This window comes from Oncorhynchus clarkii, chromosome 24 (assembly GCF_045791955.1).
Source record: "Oncorhynchus clarkii lewisi isolate Uvic-CL-2024 chromosome 24, UVic_Ocla_1.0, whole genome shotgun sequence".
Taxonomy (NCBI): Eukaryota; Metazoa; Chordata; class Actinopteri; order Salmoniformes; family Salmonidae; genus Oncorhynchus; species Oncorhynchus clarkii.
This window is the reverse complement of record NC_092170.1, coordinates 24,314,528-24,331,982: the sequence shown is the minus strand read 5'-3', so window position 1 is coordinate 24,331,982 and position 17,455 is coordinate 24,314,528. Positions and strand designations below refer to the sequence as shown.

Genomic DNA, 17,455 nt, shown 5'->3' with positions numbered 1-17,455 from the left:
TCAGCGAGCAGGCCTTTCTAATCAACCTGGCTTGGGTATCTTGGAAGGATATTGACCTCATTTTGTCAGTAGAAGATGCCTGGTTATTCTTTAAAAGCCAATTCCTCCATTTGGCCGCCTTTCCTTCCAGTTTTCTGCTGCCAATGACTGGAATGAATTGCAAAAATCACTGAAGCTGGAGACTCATATCTCCCTCACTAGCTTTAAGCATCAGCTGTCAGAGCAGCTCACAGATCACTGCACCTGTACATAGCTAATCTGTAAATAGCCCATCCAACTATCTCATCCCCATACTGTGCTCCTTTGCACCCCAGTATCTCAACTTGCACATCTATCACTCCAGTGTTTAATTGCTAAATTGTAATTATTTCGCCACTGTGGCCTATTTATTGCCTTTACCCCCATTGTTTTACCTCATTTGCACAGACTGTATATATACTTTTTTTCTAATGTGTTATTGACTGTATGTTTGTTTATTCCATGTGTAACTCTGTGTTGTTGTTTGTCTTGCATGCTTTGCTTTGTCTTGGCCAGGTCGCAGTTGTAAATAAGAACTGTTTTTGTTCAGTATTTGGTCAGGACTGTTTCTATTATTTATATTATGGCTATTGTACAAGAAGGAGTGTCCAAATATATGGTGGTTACCTCCCGCATCAGTGTATTCAGGCTCAGAACTTGTTCTTGCATTGAAATCTCTATAAATAAGCACTTTACCCTCTGCCTGAAAATAAAATGATTTTTGTATGGAGATTGTCAAAAAACTGATCATCATAATATGATGAATCTGAAGGAGGAGCATAAGCTGCACATATGAATACATTGTCACAGTAGATTGTATCTTTTGTTAAGTTTTAGCCAAATGTGATTAGTACCTTACCTCTCCCTATCTATGCCTCTCTCTTTATGAATCTCTCTCTATTTCTCTTTCTCCCTCTCTATGCCTCTCTCTCTCTCTCTCTGCCTCTCTATCTCTCTCTCTGCCCCTCTCTCTCTCTCTCTCTCTCTCTCTCTCTCTTTCAGCCTCTCTCTCTCAGCCTCTCTCTCTCAGCCTCCCTCTCAGCCTCCCTCTCTCAGCCTCCCTCTCTATGCCCCCCTCTCTCTCAGCCTCCCTCTCTATGCCCCCCCTCTCTCTCTATGCCTCTCTCTCTCTCTCTATGCCTCTCTCTCTCTCTCTCTCTATGCCTCTCTCTCTCTCTCTCTATGCCTCTCTCTCTCTCTATGCCTCTCTCTCTCTCTCTCTCTCTCTCTCTCTCTCTCGCTCAATTCAATTCAAGGGGCTTTATTGGCATGGGAAACATATGTTAACATTGCCAAAGCAAGTGAGGTAGATAATATACAAAAGTGAAATAAACAATACAATTGAACAGTAAATATTCCACTCAAGTTCCAAAAGAATAAAGACATTACAAATGTCATTTTATGTATATATACAGTGTTGTAGTGATGTACAAATGGTTAAAGTACAAAAGGGAAAATAAATAAGCATAAATATGGGTTGTATTTACATTGGTGTTTGTTCTTCACTGGTTGACCTTTTCTTGTGGCAACAGGTCACAAATCTTGCTGCTGTGATGGCACACTGTGGTATTTCACCCAGTAGATATGGGAGTTTATGAAAATCGGGTTTGTTTTCGAATTCTTTGGATCTGTGTAATCTGAGGGAAATATGTGTCTCTTATATGGTCATACATTGGGCAGGAGGTTAGGAAGTGAAGCTCAGTTTCCACCTCATTTTGTGGGCAGTGTGCACATAGCCTGTCTTCTCTTGAGAGCCAGATCTGCCTACGGCGGCCTTTCTCAATAGCAAGGCTATGCTCACTAAGTCTATACAGAGTCAAAGCTGTTTTTTTTGTTAATTCTTTCCAATGTGTCAAGTAATTATCTTTTTGTTTTCTCATAATTTGGTTGGGTCTAATTATGTTTCTGTCCTGGGGCTCTGTGGGGTGTGTTTGTGTTTGAACAGAGCCCCAGGACCAGCTTGCTTAGGGGACTCTTCTCCAGGTTGATCTCTCTGTAGGTGATGGCTTTGTTGTGGAAGGTTTGGGAATCGCTGCCTTTTAGGTGGTTGTAGAATTTAACGGCTCTTTTCTGGATTTTGATAATTAGAGGGTATCGGCCTAATTCTGCTCTGCCTGCATTATTTGGTGTTTTAAGTTGTACACAGAGGATGTTTTGCAGAATTCTGCATGCAGATTCTCAATTTGGTGTTTGTCCCATGTTTTGAATTCTTGGTTGGTGAGTGGACCCCAGACCTCACAACCATAAAGGGCAATGGGTTCTATAACTGATTCAAGTATTTTATGCCAGATCCTAATTGGTATGTTGAATTTTATGTTCCTTTTGATGGCATAGAATGCCCTTCTTGCCTTGTCTCTCAGATCGTTCACAGCTTTGTGGAAGTTACCTGTGGCGCTGATGTTTAGGCCGAGGTATGTATTGTTTTTTTGTGTGCTCTAGGGCAACGGTGTCTAGATGGAATTTGTATTTGTGGTCCTGGCGACTGGACCTTTTTTGGAACACCATTATTTTGGTCTTACTGAGATTTACTGTCTGGCAGAATTTGAACAGAAGATCTAGGTGCTGCTGTAGCCCTCCTTGGTTGGTGACAGAAGCACAAGATCATCAGCAAACAGTAGACATTTGACTTCAGATTCTAGTAGGGTGAGGCCGGGTGCTGCAGACTTTTCTAGTGCCACGCCAATTCGTTGATATATATGTTGAAGAGGGTGGGGTTTAAGCTGCATCCCTGTCTCACCCCATGGCCCCGGGAAGAAATGTGTTTTTTGCCTATTTTAATCACACACTTGTTGTTTGTGTACATGGATTTTATAATGTCGTATATTTTTCGCCAACACAACTTTCCATCAATTTGTATAGCAGACCCTCATGCCAAATTGAGTCTAAGGCTTTTTTGAAATCAACAGAGCATGAGAAGACTTTGCCTTTGTTTTGGTTTGTTTGTTTGTCAATTAGGATGTGCAGGGTGAATATGTGGTCTGTTGTACTGTAATTTGGTAAAAAGCTATTTAACATTCGCTCAGTACATTGTTTTCATTGAGGAAATGAGTCCGCTGTTAATGATAATACAGAAGATTTTCCCAAGGTTGCTGTTGACACATATAGTTATAGATAGTTATTGGGGTCAAATTTGTCTCCACTTTTGTGGATTGGGGGTGATCAGTCCTTGGTTCCAAATATTGGGGAAGATGCCAGAGCTAAGGATGATGTCAAAGAGCTTTAGTATATCCAATTGGAATTTGTTGTCTGTATATTTGATCATTTCAGTGAGGATACCATCAACTAGAGGTCGACCGATTATGATTTTTCAATGCCGATACCGTTTATTGGAGGACCAAAAAAAGCTGATACTGATTAATCGGCCGATTTTTATTTATTTATTTGTAATAATGACAATTACAACAATACTGAATGAACATTTTATTTTAACTTAATATAATACATCAATAAAATCAATTTAGCCTCAAATAAATAATGAAACATGTTCAATTTGGTTTAAATAATGCAAAAACAAAGTTTTGGAGAATAAAGCAAAAGTGCCATATGTGCCATGTAAGATAGCTAACGTTTTAGTTCCTTGCTCAGAACATGAGAACATATGAAAGCTGGTGGTTCCTTTTAACATGAGTCTTCAATATTCCCAGGTAAGAAGTTTTAGGTTGTAGTTATTATAGGAATTATAGGACTATTTCTCTCTATACCATTTGTATTTCATATACCTTTGACTATTGGATGTTCTTATAGGCACTATAGTATTGCCAGTGTAACAGTATAGCTTCCGTCTCTCTCCTCGCCCCTAACTGGGCTCGAACCAGGAACACATCGACAACAGCCACCCTCGAAGCAGCGTTACCCATGCAGAGCAAGGGAATAACTACTCCAAGTCTCAGAGCGAGTGACGTTTGAAACACTATTAGCGCTATGGCTAACTAGCCATTTCTCATCGGTTACACCAGCCTAATCTCGGGAGTTAATGGGCTTGAAGTCATAAACAGCGCAATGCTTGAAGCACAGCAAAGAGCTGCTGGCAAAACACATGAAAGTGCTGTTTGAATGACAGCTTAGGAGCTTGCTGGTGTCTACCATCGCCCAGTCAGACTGCTCTATCAAATCATAGACTTAATTATACCATAATAACACACAGAAATACGAGCCGTAGGTCATTAATATGGTTGAATCCGGAAACTATCATCTTGAAAACAAGACGTTTATTCTTTCAGCGAAAAACGGAACCGTTGCATATTTTATCTAATGGGTGGCATGCATAAGTCTAAATATTCCTGTTACATTGCACAACCTTTAATGTTATGTCATAATTACGTAAAATTCTGGCAAATTAGGCGTCCCAAACTGTTGCATATACCCTGACTCTGCGTGCAATGAACGCAAGAGAAGTGACACAATTTCACCTGGTTAATATTGCCTGCTAACCTGGATCTCTTTTAGCTAAATATGCAGGTTTAAAAATATATACTTCTGTGTATTGATTTTAAGAAAGGCATTGATGTTTATGGTTAGGTACTCATTTGAACAAGGACAGCCTTTTTTCGCGAATATGCACCGCATTGATTATATGCAACGCAGGACATGCTAGATAAACTAGTAATATCATCAACCATGTGTAGTTAACTAGTGATTATGATTGATTGATTGTTTTTTATAAGATAAGTTTAATGCAAGCTAGCAACTTACCTTGGCTTATTGCATTCGCGTAACAGGCAGGCTCCCCGTGGAGAGCAATGAGAGGCAGGTGGATAGAGCATTGGACTAGTTAACTGTAAGGTTGCAAGATTGAATCCCCGAGCTGACAATGTAAAAATCTGTCTTTCTGCCCCTGAACAAGGCAGTTAACCCACTGTTCCTAGGCCGTCATTGAAAATAAGAATGTGTTCTTAACTGACTTGCCTAGTTAAATAAAGATTAAATAAAGGTGTAAAAAAAAAAAAAAAAATGCGAAATCGATGTCTAAAAATACCGATTTCTGATTGTTATGAAAACTTGAAATCGTCCGACCTCTAATATATACATATATATCTATGCTTCTCTCTCTTTCTTGCAGTGTATGCTGGTAGTGTTTGGTAGTTGAGAAGCCGTGTGTAGTTGAGCTGCGTTTTTCTTATTGATGCTTTCTTTTCATTTTTATTTTCTATGGTGGAGGGTTAACACACTGTTCGTTTATCGGTACCCACTGTTTTTTTTTCAAAGTTAAGGAGGATGAGGACTTTTAGTTTCCTGGGGTTTGGAAGGTGTGGTGTCCGCGATGGCTTCACTGCCTAGCGTGGAGGAGACGCGCGTCAGGTGTGTTCCTGAGAACGGAAGTAAGACGGAAGAGGTCCTGCTCGCCATCGGGGAGCAGGTAGGAGCTGAACTTATACATGAATGAACAACACTGTGGTTGTGTTCATGAAAATAGTGAATTTGGTGGGTAGGCTCAATGCTAGCGAAATATTTGCAAGGAATGTGTTGGTGCCGATTTTTCGAGGTCAACGTGCAGGTGGGGCAATGAGATGCAGGCAGCAGAGGCTGGGCCAAGTCATGTTATGGATGGGGGTGTAGATGAGGCTGGTCTAGTCAGGTTATGGATGGTGGTGTAGATGAGGCTGGGTTTAGTCAGGTTATGGATGGTGGTATAGATGAGGCTGGGTCTAGTCAGGTTATGGATGGTAGTGTAGATGAGGCTGGGCCTAGTCATGTTATGGATGGTAGTGTAGATGAGGCTGGGTCTAGGTCAGGGATGGTGGTGTAGATTAGGCTGGGTCTAGGTCATGGATGGTGGTGTAGATTAGGCTGGGTCTAGTCAGGTTATGGATGGTAGTGTAGATGAGGCTGGGTCTAGTCAGGTTATGCTAGTGGATGAGGAGAGTATAGTGGGGAAGTGTAAGAGACTAGGGGGGAGGAGGAGGGTGTCAAGCGGGAGAGGGAAAATGGGGAGATGAAAGGAGGTGGGAGGGGAGACGGCTGGGGTGGTCAAAGGCACCAAGGAACCTTTGCCTGGTGCTTGGTGGGAGGCCCCCTACCAGAGAGGAAGGGCAGGTGGTCAGGATGGGAGATGGCGATGAGGAAGGTGAGTCTGAGGAAGAGGATGATGAGAAGTTTTTGTTGTCAGACTCCTTCTCAATGGGTCCGGAGCTGACAGCCAGTTAAGCGGATGGGTCAAAATGCACAGTGAGGGAACTGACAAGGTTCCTGAATGAGACTAAGGGGAAAAATGTTCATCTTGAGTCTTTTTTTCTCGATCTGAGAGTTTGTAAGATCAGTACAACATGCTATGAAAAATGAGGGGCATGGTGTCCTCTCACCCAGGAAACGGTTTAAGTTGAGTAAGTGGGTCACAACCGTGTGTAAAAGTCTACCTTCAGACGCTGTTTAGATTAATAGTTTTTTTTCTGGCACTTGGGCTTTTTGAGCATTTTATTGGTCTCTTTCTTTGCTGGCTTTTCTCCCACTTCTAATGGAGACTCTTTGGGTTGGATCGCTTAATATAAATGGCGCCAGAGATGCAGGAAAGAGGAGTGTGTTGGGTGAATATGTAAAACAAAGTACAAGTACAGGAGTTGTTTCTTTATGAGACGCATAGTAATGTGGTGAATGAAGTCGATTGGGGGCTCAGGTGGAAAGGGGCAAGTGTGTTGAGCCATGAGACATATTTTAATGCAGGGTTGGCAGTCTTTTTTGTACCAGGTCTGTCTGTAAAAATTTGCTCCTCAAATGAGTTGTGTAGGGGTAGGCTGCTTGTAGTAAAAGCAGAAATTAACAACATGGGTTTTGCCTTTATAAATGTGTATGCTCCTAACACAGGGGGGCTTCTATTTGGGTGTCTTAGACAGGAACTCTCACAGGTAGCGCCTGAGGAGACGCTGGCGGTCGGCGGGAACTGGAACTGTACAATGGTTTTTACGAAATACAGAAATGGGGAGCCTCATTCAGGGTCAGTGGGAGTGTTAAGGGACATCATTAATCAGTTCGACCTTGTGGATGTTTGGAGAACTAGATATCCTGACACAAGACAGTATACATGGGTGAAGGTCTTTGGGGCTAGGGTGAGTGCAGCCTGGCTTGATCGATTTTACATGTCCAGGAATCAGAGCAATAGGCTGTTAGACGCTACCATTCTCCCGGTGGGTTTTTCGGCTCACAACATAACCATGGCTCAGCTGTCTATTTCATCAGGGCCTCGGCATGCATTTTATTGGAAGTTTAATGTAAAGCTCTTACAAGATTCAAATGTTTTGCTTAGGTTTCCAGATATTTTGGGGAAAGGTGGGGGCAGCAAAGAGAGGAGTATAAGTCTCTGAATCAATTGTGGGATGTGGGGAAAGTCCAAATTCGGCTTTTCTGTCAACAGTAAACAGCTCTCTCATCCTCCAGAGGCTAGGAGAGTATTGGGGGAACTCGAGCGTTGTATTAGTGAGATGGAAGTAGAGATGGTGGGGCAAGGCAATGTAGTCTTCCAGGATAATTTAGCTGAATTATGTAGGGACCTGGGCAGTTTTTTCCAGGTTAAAGCAAAGGAAGCACTTGTAAGAGATGGACACTCCCAGCTTCTTCTTCTTTTGTTTGGAAAGACAGAGCGGTGAAGCAAAGGGTATGCATTGTCTACGGCTGTCTGATGGGCAGGTGACCTCTGTGGTGGGGAGATGCGGGAGCGGGCTGTGGAGATTTATACTGAGTTGTATAGGGCAGAACTGTGTGATCCTATGTGTGCTCAGGTTTTGTTTGCACAACTCCCTATGCTCTCTCTGGCACAGTGGGATGAAATGGACATTCCTCTGTTGTCCCATTAACTGGCAGAGGCCGTAACCCAGATGTCCCCCGGCCATGCACCAGGGCTCAATGGACTCCCAGTGGAGGTTTCTAAAAAAATTTGGGGATTAATTGGACTGGACTTATTTTGTGTGTTGCGTGAAATATGTGTCTCTAATATGGTCATGCATTTGGCAGGAGGTTAGGAAGTGCATCTCAGTTTCCACCTCATTTTGTGGGCAGTATGCACAGTCTTCTCTTAAAGAGCCAGGTCTGCCTACGGTGGCCTTTCTCAATAGCAAGGCTATGGTCACTGAGTCTGTACATAGTCAAAGCTTTCCTTAATTTTGGGCCAGTCATAGTGGTCAGGTATTCTGCCACTGTGAACTCTCGGTTTAGAGTAAAATAACATTCTAGTTTTTTTTGTTAATTCTTTCCAATGTGTTAAGTAATTATATTTTTGTTTTCTCATCATTTGGTTGGGTCTAATTGTGTTTCTGCCCTGGGGCTCTGTGGGGTCTGTCGTGGAAATTAGTAATTCTTTCCAATGTGTTAAGTAATTATCTTTTTGTTTTCTCAGGTTGGGTCTACAGTAATTTCTTCAAACAATCATCTTTGTTTAATATAGATTATTGCTATAATGAGACTAGTCAAGTTGGGCCGAGCAGCTTAACCTTTACACAAATGCAGAGTTCTTTATATAGCTGACACTAAGAATAATTAGTCATGGTTGTTTCCACCCTTCCCATGCAGATTGGGGCATCATAAGCCACTCTGGGTTCATCCTGTTGTTATCTGCACAGGGTTGTTGTCTTAACCCAACCCTGGCTTAGTTTCCCAGTTGCAAGGATGATTTTGAGACAATGAGGGATGGTTCTACTCATAAGCTATCTCTAGTAAAACACATTATTGTCTATGTAATGCAGTCTTTAACTAATTTGTCAGCTCAAGCTCAATCTCTCAGCTCAATCTCTAGTGACCATACGCCCAGATTAGCTGAATGAGAGACTATAAAAACACAGACACTAGAAGGATAGAAATGTCTTCCTATTATTTAAATATTAATTGTTAACCATTAATATCAAATAGATCAGGTAAATATGTACTTTATTTTCTGTTTGTGAATACTAGGGGACTCTCATCGCTCTGTAGGTGATGGCTTTGTTACGGAAGGTTTGGGAATCGCTTCCTTTTAGGTGGTTGTGGAATTGAACGTCTCTTTTCTGGATTTTGATAATTAGCGGGTATCGGTCCAATTCTGCTCTGGATGCATTATTTGGTATTGTACACCGAGGATATTTTAGCAGAATTCTGCATGCAGAGTCTCAATTTGCTGTTTGTCCCATTTTGTGAATTCTTGGATTGTGAGCGGACCCCAGACCTCACAGCCATAAAGGGCAATGGGTTCTATAACTGATTAAAGTATTTTTCATTGGTATGTCAAAGTGTATGTTCCTTCTCTCGCTCTCTATGCCTCTCTCTTGCTATCTCTATTAGAGGTCAAACGATTATGATTTTTCAACGCCGATACCGATTATTGGAGGTCAAAAAAAGACGATACCGATTTATCGGCTGATTTTTAAAATGTGTATATATGTGTATATATATATATACCACAGGTTGGTGGTATTTTTTATTTAGCCGTTGCTGACCCCATGCTTACATCTTTATCACAAATTAGACACCTTGCTTTCCCTGGTGCCAATTCCATGTAATAGTCCCACACTGGTGCTCTGCTTTTCTCTGCTATCTGTAAAACACACACACAGCTCTGAAGTGACAATGATACTGAAGAGTCTGCTTAGGAGACAAATACTCTCAACTGTTTGAATAAAAATAGAGTTTAAGTTACCTGTGATGAATGTTGAAAACAAAAACTCTAATTTCTATATGCAGGAAATCCAATTTTAATAATGGACATGGGTAGAATTGACCACCAAAGTGCAAGTCATAATTCCCATGACACCTTCTACCAAATCTGAAAAGCGGTTCCTTCATTCATTTATTCCATAGGATAACTGTGTAGATATCCATAGGAAAAGGTAACTCTGATCAATATTGGCTAAATATAAGCGGAGATAAAAAAAATTATATACTTGTGTATTGATTTTAAGAAAGGCATTGATGTTTATGGTTAAGCACACATTGGAACAACGACATTCGTTGATTGTTTTTTATAAGATAAGTTTCATGCTAGCTAGCAACTTACCTTGGCTTACTGCATTTGTGTAACAGGCAGGCTCCTCGTGAGGCAGGTGGTTAGAGCGTTGGACTAGTTAACTGTAAGGTTGCAAGATTGGGTCTCCCTAGCTGACAAGGTAAAAATCTGTCGTTCTGCCTCGTTCCTAGGCCGTCATTGAAAATAAGAATGTGTTCTTAACTGACTTGCCTAGTTAAATAAAGATTAAATAAAGGTGTAAAAAAAATCTGCAAAATCTACGCCCAAAAATACAGATTTCCGATTGTTATGAAAACTTGAAATCGTCCCTAATTAATCAGCCATTCCGATTAATCGGTCGACCTCTAATCTCTATGGCTCTTTCCCACACTGTCTGGTGCATAGTCACTGGAGACAGCCAATTCCACTTTTTTACAATGAGCACAAAGCCAGAGAAACACTGCAATGATTACCATCAGTCAGTGCTCCAGAGTCCCCTGAAGTGACTGTGTAATCTACGTATTGTCTTGGTGTTTCATTTCAATCCCAGTTTCTCATTTATCATCCTGGTGGAGAAAGATGTAATTTATTGTGCCGTTTAAGGCATATGGTTCATTTAATTTGCTGGCGCCACTCCTGTCCGATTGAGCCTGATGTTAGAGGTGCTAATATGCTGTTCTTCCTTCACCTTCCCCCTCAGGGTAACATCATGCTCAGTACCGAGATGAGAGGGCGAAGGAGCATGTGAAGATGTCCCTAAAGACTGCTAAAAGTAAGCTCCCCGCTGCTTCCTTACAGGAGTTGTTGTCAATACACCCCTGCACATACAATACTTTAATCATTTAACTCCTGTCTTCATTTGTGGTTGTTGTTCTTGAAATGAAAAACATGCAATAGTTTTGTTTTCTACTGTTTTCTTTACTTTTCTTTTTATAGAAGGTTTACAGTATTTGTACAAATCTAGCCTAGTACAGTTTCATTCTTTCAGTTCACTCAAGCTTTTGGTAGATGTAGTGTTACACAATGACATCCTTATGTTAGCTCTCACATACCAGCTCATTTCAGTTTGCCTAGCTGCTGTGTTGAAAATGAAAAGCCAGTCCAAGGTTTCTCTGACTCCGTTAATGGCAGTACCAGAAAGCAGATTCAGCTCGATGGAGACCATGTTTAGTTTGGCACTACATGTTTGCCTTTACCGTATAAGTAGCCATTTGTATTCCTGGAACAAATGTGTGGGAAGTATGTCTATGAGCTGGAGGACTGCCCTCCCTCCCTCCCTCCCTCCTAAGCCCCTGTACATGTAGACCACTGTCTGGGCTGGGGGAGTGTTTATCTACCAGATGAGAGAATGTTTGTGGTCATTGACATGTTGCTAGTGTGGAGGTAGAGGAGACTTTTGTTCGGCAGAGTTGTTTGATGTGGGAACTGAAAGTTCTAGGGGCTGCTTTGTTTTTTATTTATTTACTGCTCAAGTAATAGCACTCCCCTGTTCCACTCCAGTGGATGTTAAGTTAGTGATACTGTAGGAAGTGAAGATCTGCCTGCAGTCGTGCCTGCTTGCTTGCCTGCAGATTGGATCTCATGGAATCTCATGCCATAATTAACAGCAATTTGAAATATCATAGACTAGGATTTGACCACAGGCTATACAAGAAAAGCATTATGTTGGTTTCTAATCTATTGCATGTGGTTGTTCTCTCCCTCTCCAGGATGGTGCTTTAGACTGTTCGCTGTTGTACTGTTCTTAGTCTCCTACTACTGCTCCCACGTCTTCCTTCAGAGGTAAGGCTTCTCCTGCTCGGCCCTCAGGCCTCAGCCCTGGTTTACTGCCTGGAAGCTCCCTCTCTGGAGCAGCAGGCAGAGCAATCACGTAGATGCTCATCTATGCTTTACTGAAGGAAAAGGAAACCTTGAAATAAGGCCCGCTGCTGAATCACAACATGTTGACAGCCCACTCCATTCACCTAGCCAACATCTTGTCTACCCACAGCTTTAAGTGGGTAAACGGCAGTCAATTTAGGCCTTCAATAGATACCCACCCTTTACATTTTTTAAACTAAAGTCACTGGGCACGGTGAGTGTTTAAACAGTCAGCAGTTTTTGTCCCAACTGTGGTGATTTGTGTGCTTTTCTTTCAGTTATGGAGGCACCAGCAAGTCTCCTTTGACTCCTAGCAAGTCACTGTGTGGCGGCTGGCTAAAGCAGAAGAAGTGGGAGAGCCTCAATTTTAAGTGAGTAATGGAGTGTCTGTCTTTAAACTAGGAGGGTGGGGGTGATGGGTTTCAGTCTAACTAATTTCTGCCAATGCTTTTACTGGAATGCGAGGTGCCAGCTTCTTTTGACATTTGGGGGCTGTTTTCACCCGGTCACCAGTAAATTTAATAATTTTTTGTAAGTAGGAACAATTGTATTATGAAAGGAAATCATTTTCTACAAATTGACTCAGTAAAGTACATTTTCTGGAACAATTGTTTAAGTTGAAACTGCTAATGGATCGTCAATGAAAACAGACCCCCAAGAGCAAGTCTAATTTTTTAAAGGAGCTTTCGATTCACACAATTAAACGTTTTTTCCAGGAGGACAATGGACAAATGTATTTCTCTAGCTTGCTGAGTACTTTTGTCCAGGACACTTGAATGGTCCTCTATTTATTTTTACTCTGTGCTATTATCAGTTTATTCAACTGGGTATGTACTGGAGCTGTTCTATTTCTGTGCACTGCTCAAGCGTTCAACAGTGATATGCTCCATCCAGCAACCATGGGGTCAGCCATTTCTTTCTCTGACCACTAGACCATAGAGTTCAGTTGGCCTCCTCTCAGCTCCCCTCAGACATGACCTGCAAAATATAGAGATTAACAATGCTCCATTTTCTCAAGATCAATACTGTTTACCAACTGATTTTGATTCATGTGTTGAGAAGGTCAGGTCATTTTTCACATGCAAATCAGATGCTTAATTACAGTATCAGACACTGGGAGGCCTCTGTCGTGTCTTTACTATCATTAACTGAAGACTGATAGTTTTTATCAAAGATTAGACTGATTAATCATGTAACCGTAATTACTAGGAAGTCGGGGCACCAAGGAAAAGTATTCAGATTACAAAGTTATAATTTCCTAAAATAACTTTTCAGATATTTTATCTGATCAATTAGTCTTCGAATTAATGAATTATTTACTTTACCTCACATTAGTCTCATTCAAAACATCGTAAATTGTTGGTTATCTGCACGAACCTAGTCTTCACTATGAGTCATCCGTACATCAATTGTCTTAAATCATTTATTTATTACTAACTAAGTAATTCACAGAAATGCATAAACAAACAAACAAACAAGGTAAATGTGGTTACATGAAATGATAGGAGAATGTGCCCTAGTGGGCTAAACCGGCATGGCGGCTTGTTAGACAAAAGGGGAAGTGGGGGTCGACTAAGAAGTCCCTACAGAGGGATAATTATAACAATTGAAATGATAATCCTTTGCACATGAACGCTCACTCATTCGGGAACAATTGCAATCAATATATATATTTACACTCAGTGTGTCGTCTTGATCGCTGGTGAAAAGTTTGTTTCTTTTGTATAATTGTCCGTCTCTCTCTCTCTCTCTGTTTGGTTAGGGGCGATAGTTCAGAGTGACATTTGTTATAGAATGGATGTGTCGGCGGTTGTCGTTCTTTGCGTTCAATGATACCGAATTCCTAGCTGCAGACTAGTAATTAATATCAATGACTTGTTCTTATTCTGTCAGTATCGATAGTCTAAGAGTTTAACCACGTGGTATGGTTAAAAGATTCAGCAATGGTCTACAACCTTTGTCTCCCCTAATGGAGAAAAACATGGTCTGCAACCTTTAGCCATCTCGTAATTGAGGTAAGCTCGGTCTGCTGATCGAAAACCCGAGTGGGGGGTTTATTCGGAAGGGCCGAAAAAGGGCTGTCCCAGGAGGCCTGACCCTTACTGGGCTCAGGGGCGGACCTCTGATTTAGTTCAAATCAAAAGGGAATTGTATTTTTCTTCATTAAACAGTCCAAAATCATATTACACAATTATACAAACAGTATCATATTCACTCATTCATCTTATACAACAATTAGATGTAAAACTAATATCTGAGGCTATTATATTAACAGTGTTATGGTAATGTGGCCACACCGTCTCCCATGAGCTTCCCCAAATTGTGACAAACGGACCAGTTCGTAGCTGGATTCTTCACCGATCTTTTATACTTTCTCCGGAACATGAAATTTGTTCGTACCTCAGGTTCTGTGAGGTGGAAGGATTTCCTTTGTCCTCTATGAAAATTGACTCTCTCTATACTGTGTGTCCTTGAGGAGATCCTCAGGAATTTATGACGTCTCTCTGACCACAGCAACATAGTTGAAGGAGGAAAGGGGGAGGCAGGGAGAGGGGGATGGGGCTTACTATACCCAAAGAGGCCAACGTCATGACACCTCCTAGGCAATAACAATGTCACTCTTAATTGGAAGCCCCCAATTTGTCCCTTAGTCTTTCACTGACAACTACAACTGGCACACCATGGTAATATATCTCAATGACTAACTGTTACTTACTCGTAAACAGCGGGTATCCAAAGCATAATCCTCCATGTTAAATTCCAACCAGAGAACAAACACCAGGAGACAGTAATAGAGTAATACATTTTACTAGTGTGCTTGTGATGTTTGTCTCACCCCTTTCCTTGGAGTCTCAGTACTGTACAGTACATTCAGTAAGTATTCAGACCCCTTTCCCTTTTCCACATTTTTGTTACTTTACAGCTTTATTCTAAAATGAATAATGTTTTTTTTCAATCTACAAACAATACCCCGTAATGACAAAGTGAAAAAGTTTTTTTAGAAAAGTTTGCAAGTGTATAAAAAAATAAACAAACAGATATACCATATTTACAAAAGTATTCCGACCCTTTGTTATGAGACTGAGATAATGGCGCTGCAGGGGATGGCTGCTGTTTTACGGGCTCCTAACCAATTGTGCTATTTTGTGTGTTTTGTTTTTGCATTGTTTGTAACTTAGTTTAGACATAATGTTGCTGCTACCATATTTTATGACCGGAAAGAGCTTCTGGATATCAGAACAGCGATTAATTACCTCGAACTGGACTAATATTTTTTCTTTAATGAGTCTGACTCGAAGGATATACTGTTGCTCACAGACCAGACCAAATCCCCATCATTCACATGAAGAAAAGATGGAGATACAGGGGCCGCAGATCCGGGTGCCTTGGGAGAATTTTTAGACGAGTGGATAACCCGCCTCTCCCATCTGTTCTATTGGCCAACGTGCAATGACTGGATAATAAACTGGATGAGCTCCGATCAACACTATCCTACCAACGGGACATTAAAAACTGTAATATCTTATGTTTCACAGAGTTGTGGCTGAACGGCGACATGGATAATATACAGTTGACTGGGTTTTCCGTGCATCGGCAGGACAGAACCGCTACGTCCAGTAAGATGAGGGGTGGTGTCTATTTGTCAATAACAGCTGGTGCGCGATGTCTAATATCAAGGAAGTCTCGAGGTATTGCTCACCTGAGGTACAGTATCTCATGATAAGCTGTAGACCACACTATCTACCAAGAGAGTTTTCATCTACATTTTTCATGGTTGTCTATTTATCACCACAAACCGATGCTGGCACTAAGACCACACTCAATGAGCTGTATACGGCCATAAGCAAATTAGAAAATACTCATCCAGAAGCGGTGCTGCTAGTGGCCGGGGACTTTAATATAGGTAAACTTAAATCCGTTTTACCTCATTTCTACTTGCTTCGAGGAAAGCAACACTGAGGCATGCATGAGAGCACCAGCTGTTCTGGAATGACTGTGTGATCATGCTCTCTATAGCCGCAGTGAGTATGACCTTTAAACAGGTCAACATTCACAAGGTCGCTGGGCCAGATGGATTACCAGGCAGTGTACTCAGAGCATGCACGAACGAACTGTCAAGTATCTTCACTGACCTTTTAGAAATATATATATATTTAACCTTTATTTAAGCAGGTAGGCTAGTTGAAAACAAGTTCTCATTTACAACTGCGACCTGGCCAAGATAAAGCAAAGCAGTGCGACACAAACAACAACAGAGTTACGCATCGAATAAACAAAAATAGAGTCAATAATACAATAGAAAATGTCTATATACACTGTGTGCAAATGAGGTAGGATAAGGGAGGTAAAGGAAATAAATAGGCCATAGTGGCGAAATAATTACAATTTAGCAATTAAACACTGGAGTGATAGATGTGCAGTAGATGAGTGTGCAAGTAGAGGTACTGGGGTGCGAAGGAGCAAAATAAATAACAGTATGGGGATGAGGTAGTTGGATGGGCTATGTACAGGTGCAGTGATCTGTGAGCTGCTCTGACAGCTGGTGCTTAAAGTTAGTGAGGGAGATATGAGTCTCCAGCTTCATTGATTTTTGCAGTTCATTCCAGTCATTGGCAGCAGAGAACTGGAAGGAAAGGCGGCCAAAGGAGGAATTGACTTTGGGGGTGACCAGTGAAATATACCTGCTGGAGCGCGTGCTACGGGTGGGTGCTGCTATGGTGACCAGTGAGCTTAGATAAGGCGGGGCTTTACCTATCAAAGACTTAAAGATGACCTGGAGCCAGTGTGTTTGGCAACGAATATGAAGCGAGGGCCAGCCAACGAGAGCCAGCCAAGGAGAGCATACAGGTCGCAGTGGTGGGTAGTATATGGGGCTTTGGTAACAAAACGGACAGCATTGTGATAAACTGCATCCAATTTGCAAGGTAAAGTGTTGGAAGCTATTTTGTAAATGACATCGCCGAAGTCAGGGGTCGGTAGGATAGTCAGTTTTACAAGGGTATGTTTGGCAGCATGAGTGAAGGATGATTTGTTGCGAAATAGGAAGCTGATTCTAGATTTCATTTTGGATTGGAGATGCTTAATGTGAGTTTGGAAGGAGAGTTTAGAGTCTAACCAGACACCTAGGTATTTGTAGTTGTCCACATATTGTAAGTCAGAACCGTCCAGAGTAGTGATGCTGGATAGGTGTGCAGGTGTTTTTAACCTCTCCCTGACCGAGTCTGTAATACCAACCTGTTTCAAGCAGACCGCCATAGTCCCTGTGCCCAAGAAAGCAACGGTAACCTGCCTAAATGACTACCTCCCTGTAGCACTCACGTCTGTATTCATGAAGTGCTTTGAAAGGCTGGTCATGGCTCACATCGACATCATCATCCCGGAAACCCTAGACCCTTTCCAATTTGCATATATCCCCAACAGATCCACAGATGATGCAATCTCAATCGCCCTCCACACTGCCCTTTCCCACCTGGACAAAAGGAACACCTATGTGAGAATGCTGTTCATTGACTACAGCTCAGCGTTCAACACCATAGTGCACACAAAGCTCATCACTAAGTTAAAGACCCTGGGACCAAACACCTCTCTCTGCAACTGGATCCTGGACTTCCTGTCGCGCCGTCCCCAGGTGGTAAGGGTAGGCAATAACACATCTGCTACGCTGATCCTCAACAC

At 41.7% G+C, this 17,455-nt stretch overlaps 1 protein-coding gene across 2 annotated transcripts in view; it reads left to right on the top strand.

The window, feature by feature from the left end:
- Window positions 1-17,455, top strand: part of LOC139382584 (CMP-N-acetylneuraminate-beta-galactosamide-alpha-2,3-sialyltransferase 4-like) — a 111,631-nt gene that overhangs the window by 79,226 nt on the left and 14,950 nt on the right. For both annotated transcript variants that reach the window (XM_071126704.1, XM_071126705.1), the window contains exons 3-5: window positions 10,620-10,691; window positions 11,629-11,701; window positions 12,058-12,150. In XM_071126704.1, coding sequence (XP_070982805.1) covers window positions 10,670-10,691; window positions 11,629-11,701; window positions 12,058-12,150 — 188 coding nt within the window. In that variant the 5' untranslated portion in view covers window positions 10,620-10,669. The remainder of the gene's footprint in view (window positions 1-10,619; window positions 10,692-11,628; window positions 11,702-12,057; window positions 12,151-17,455) is intronic.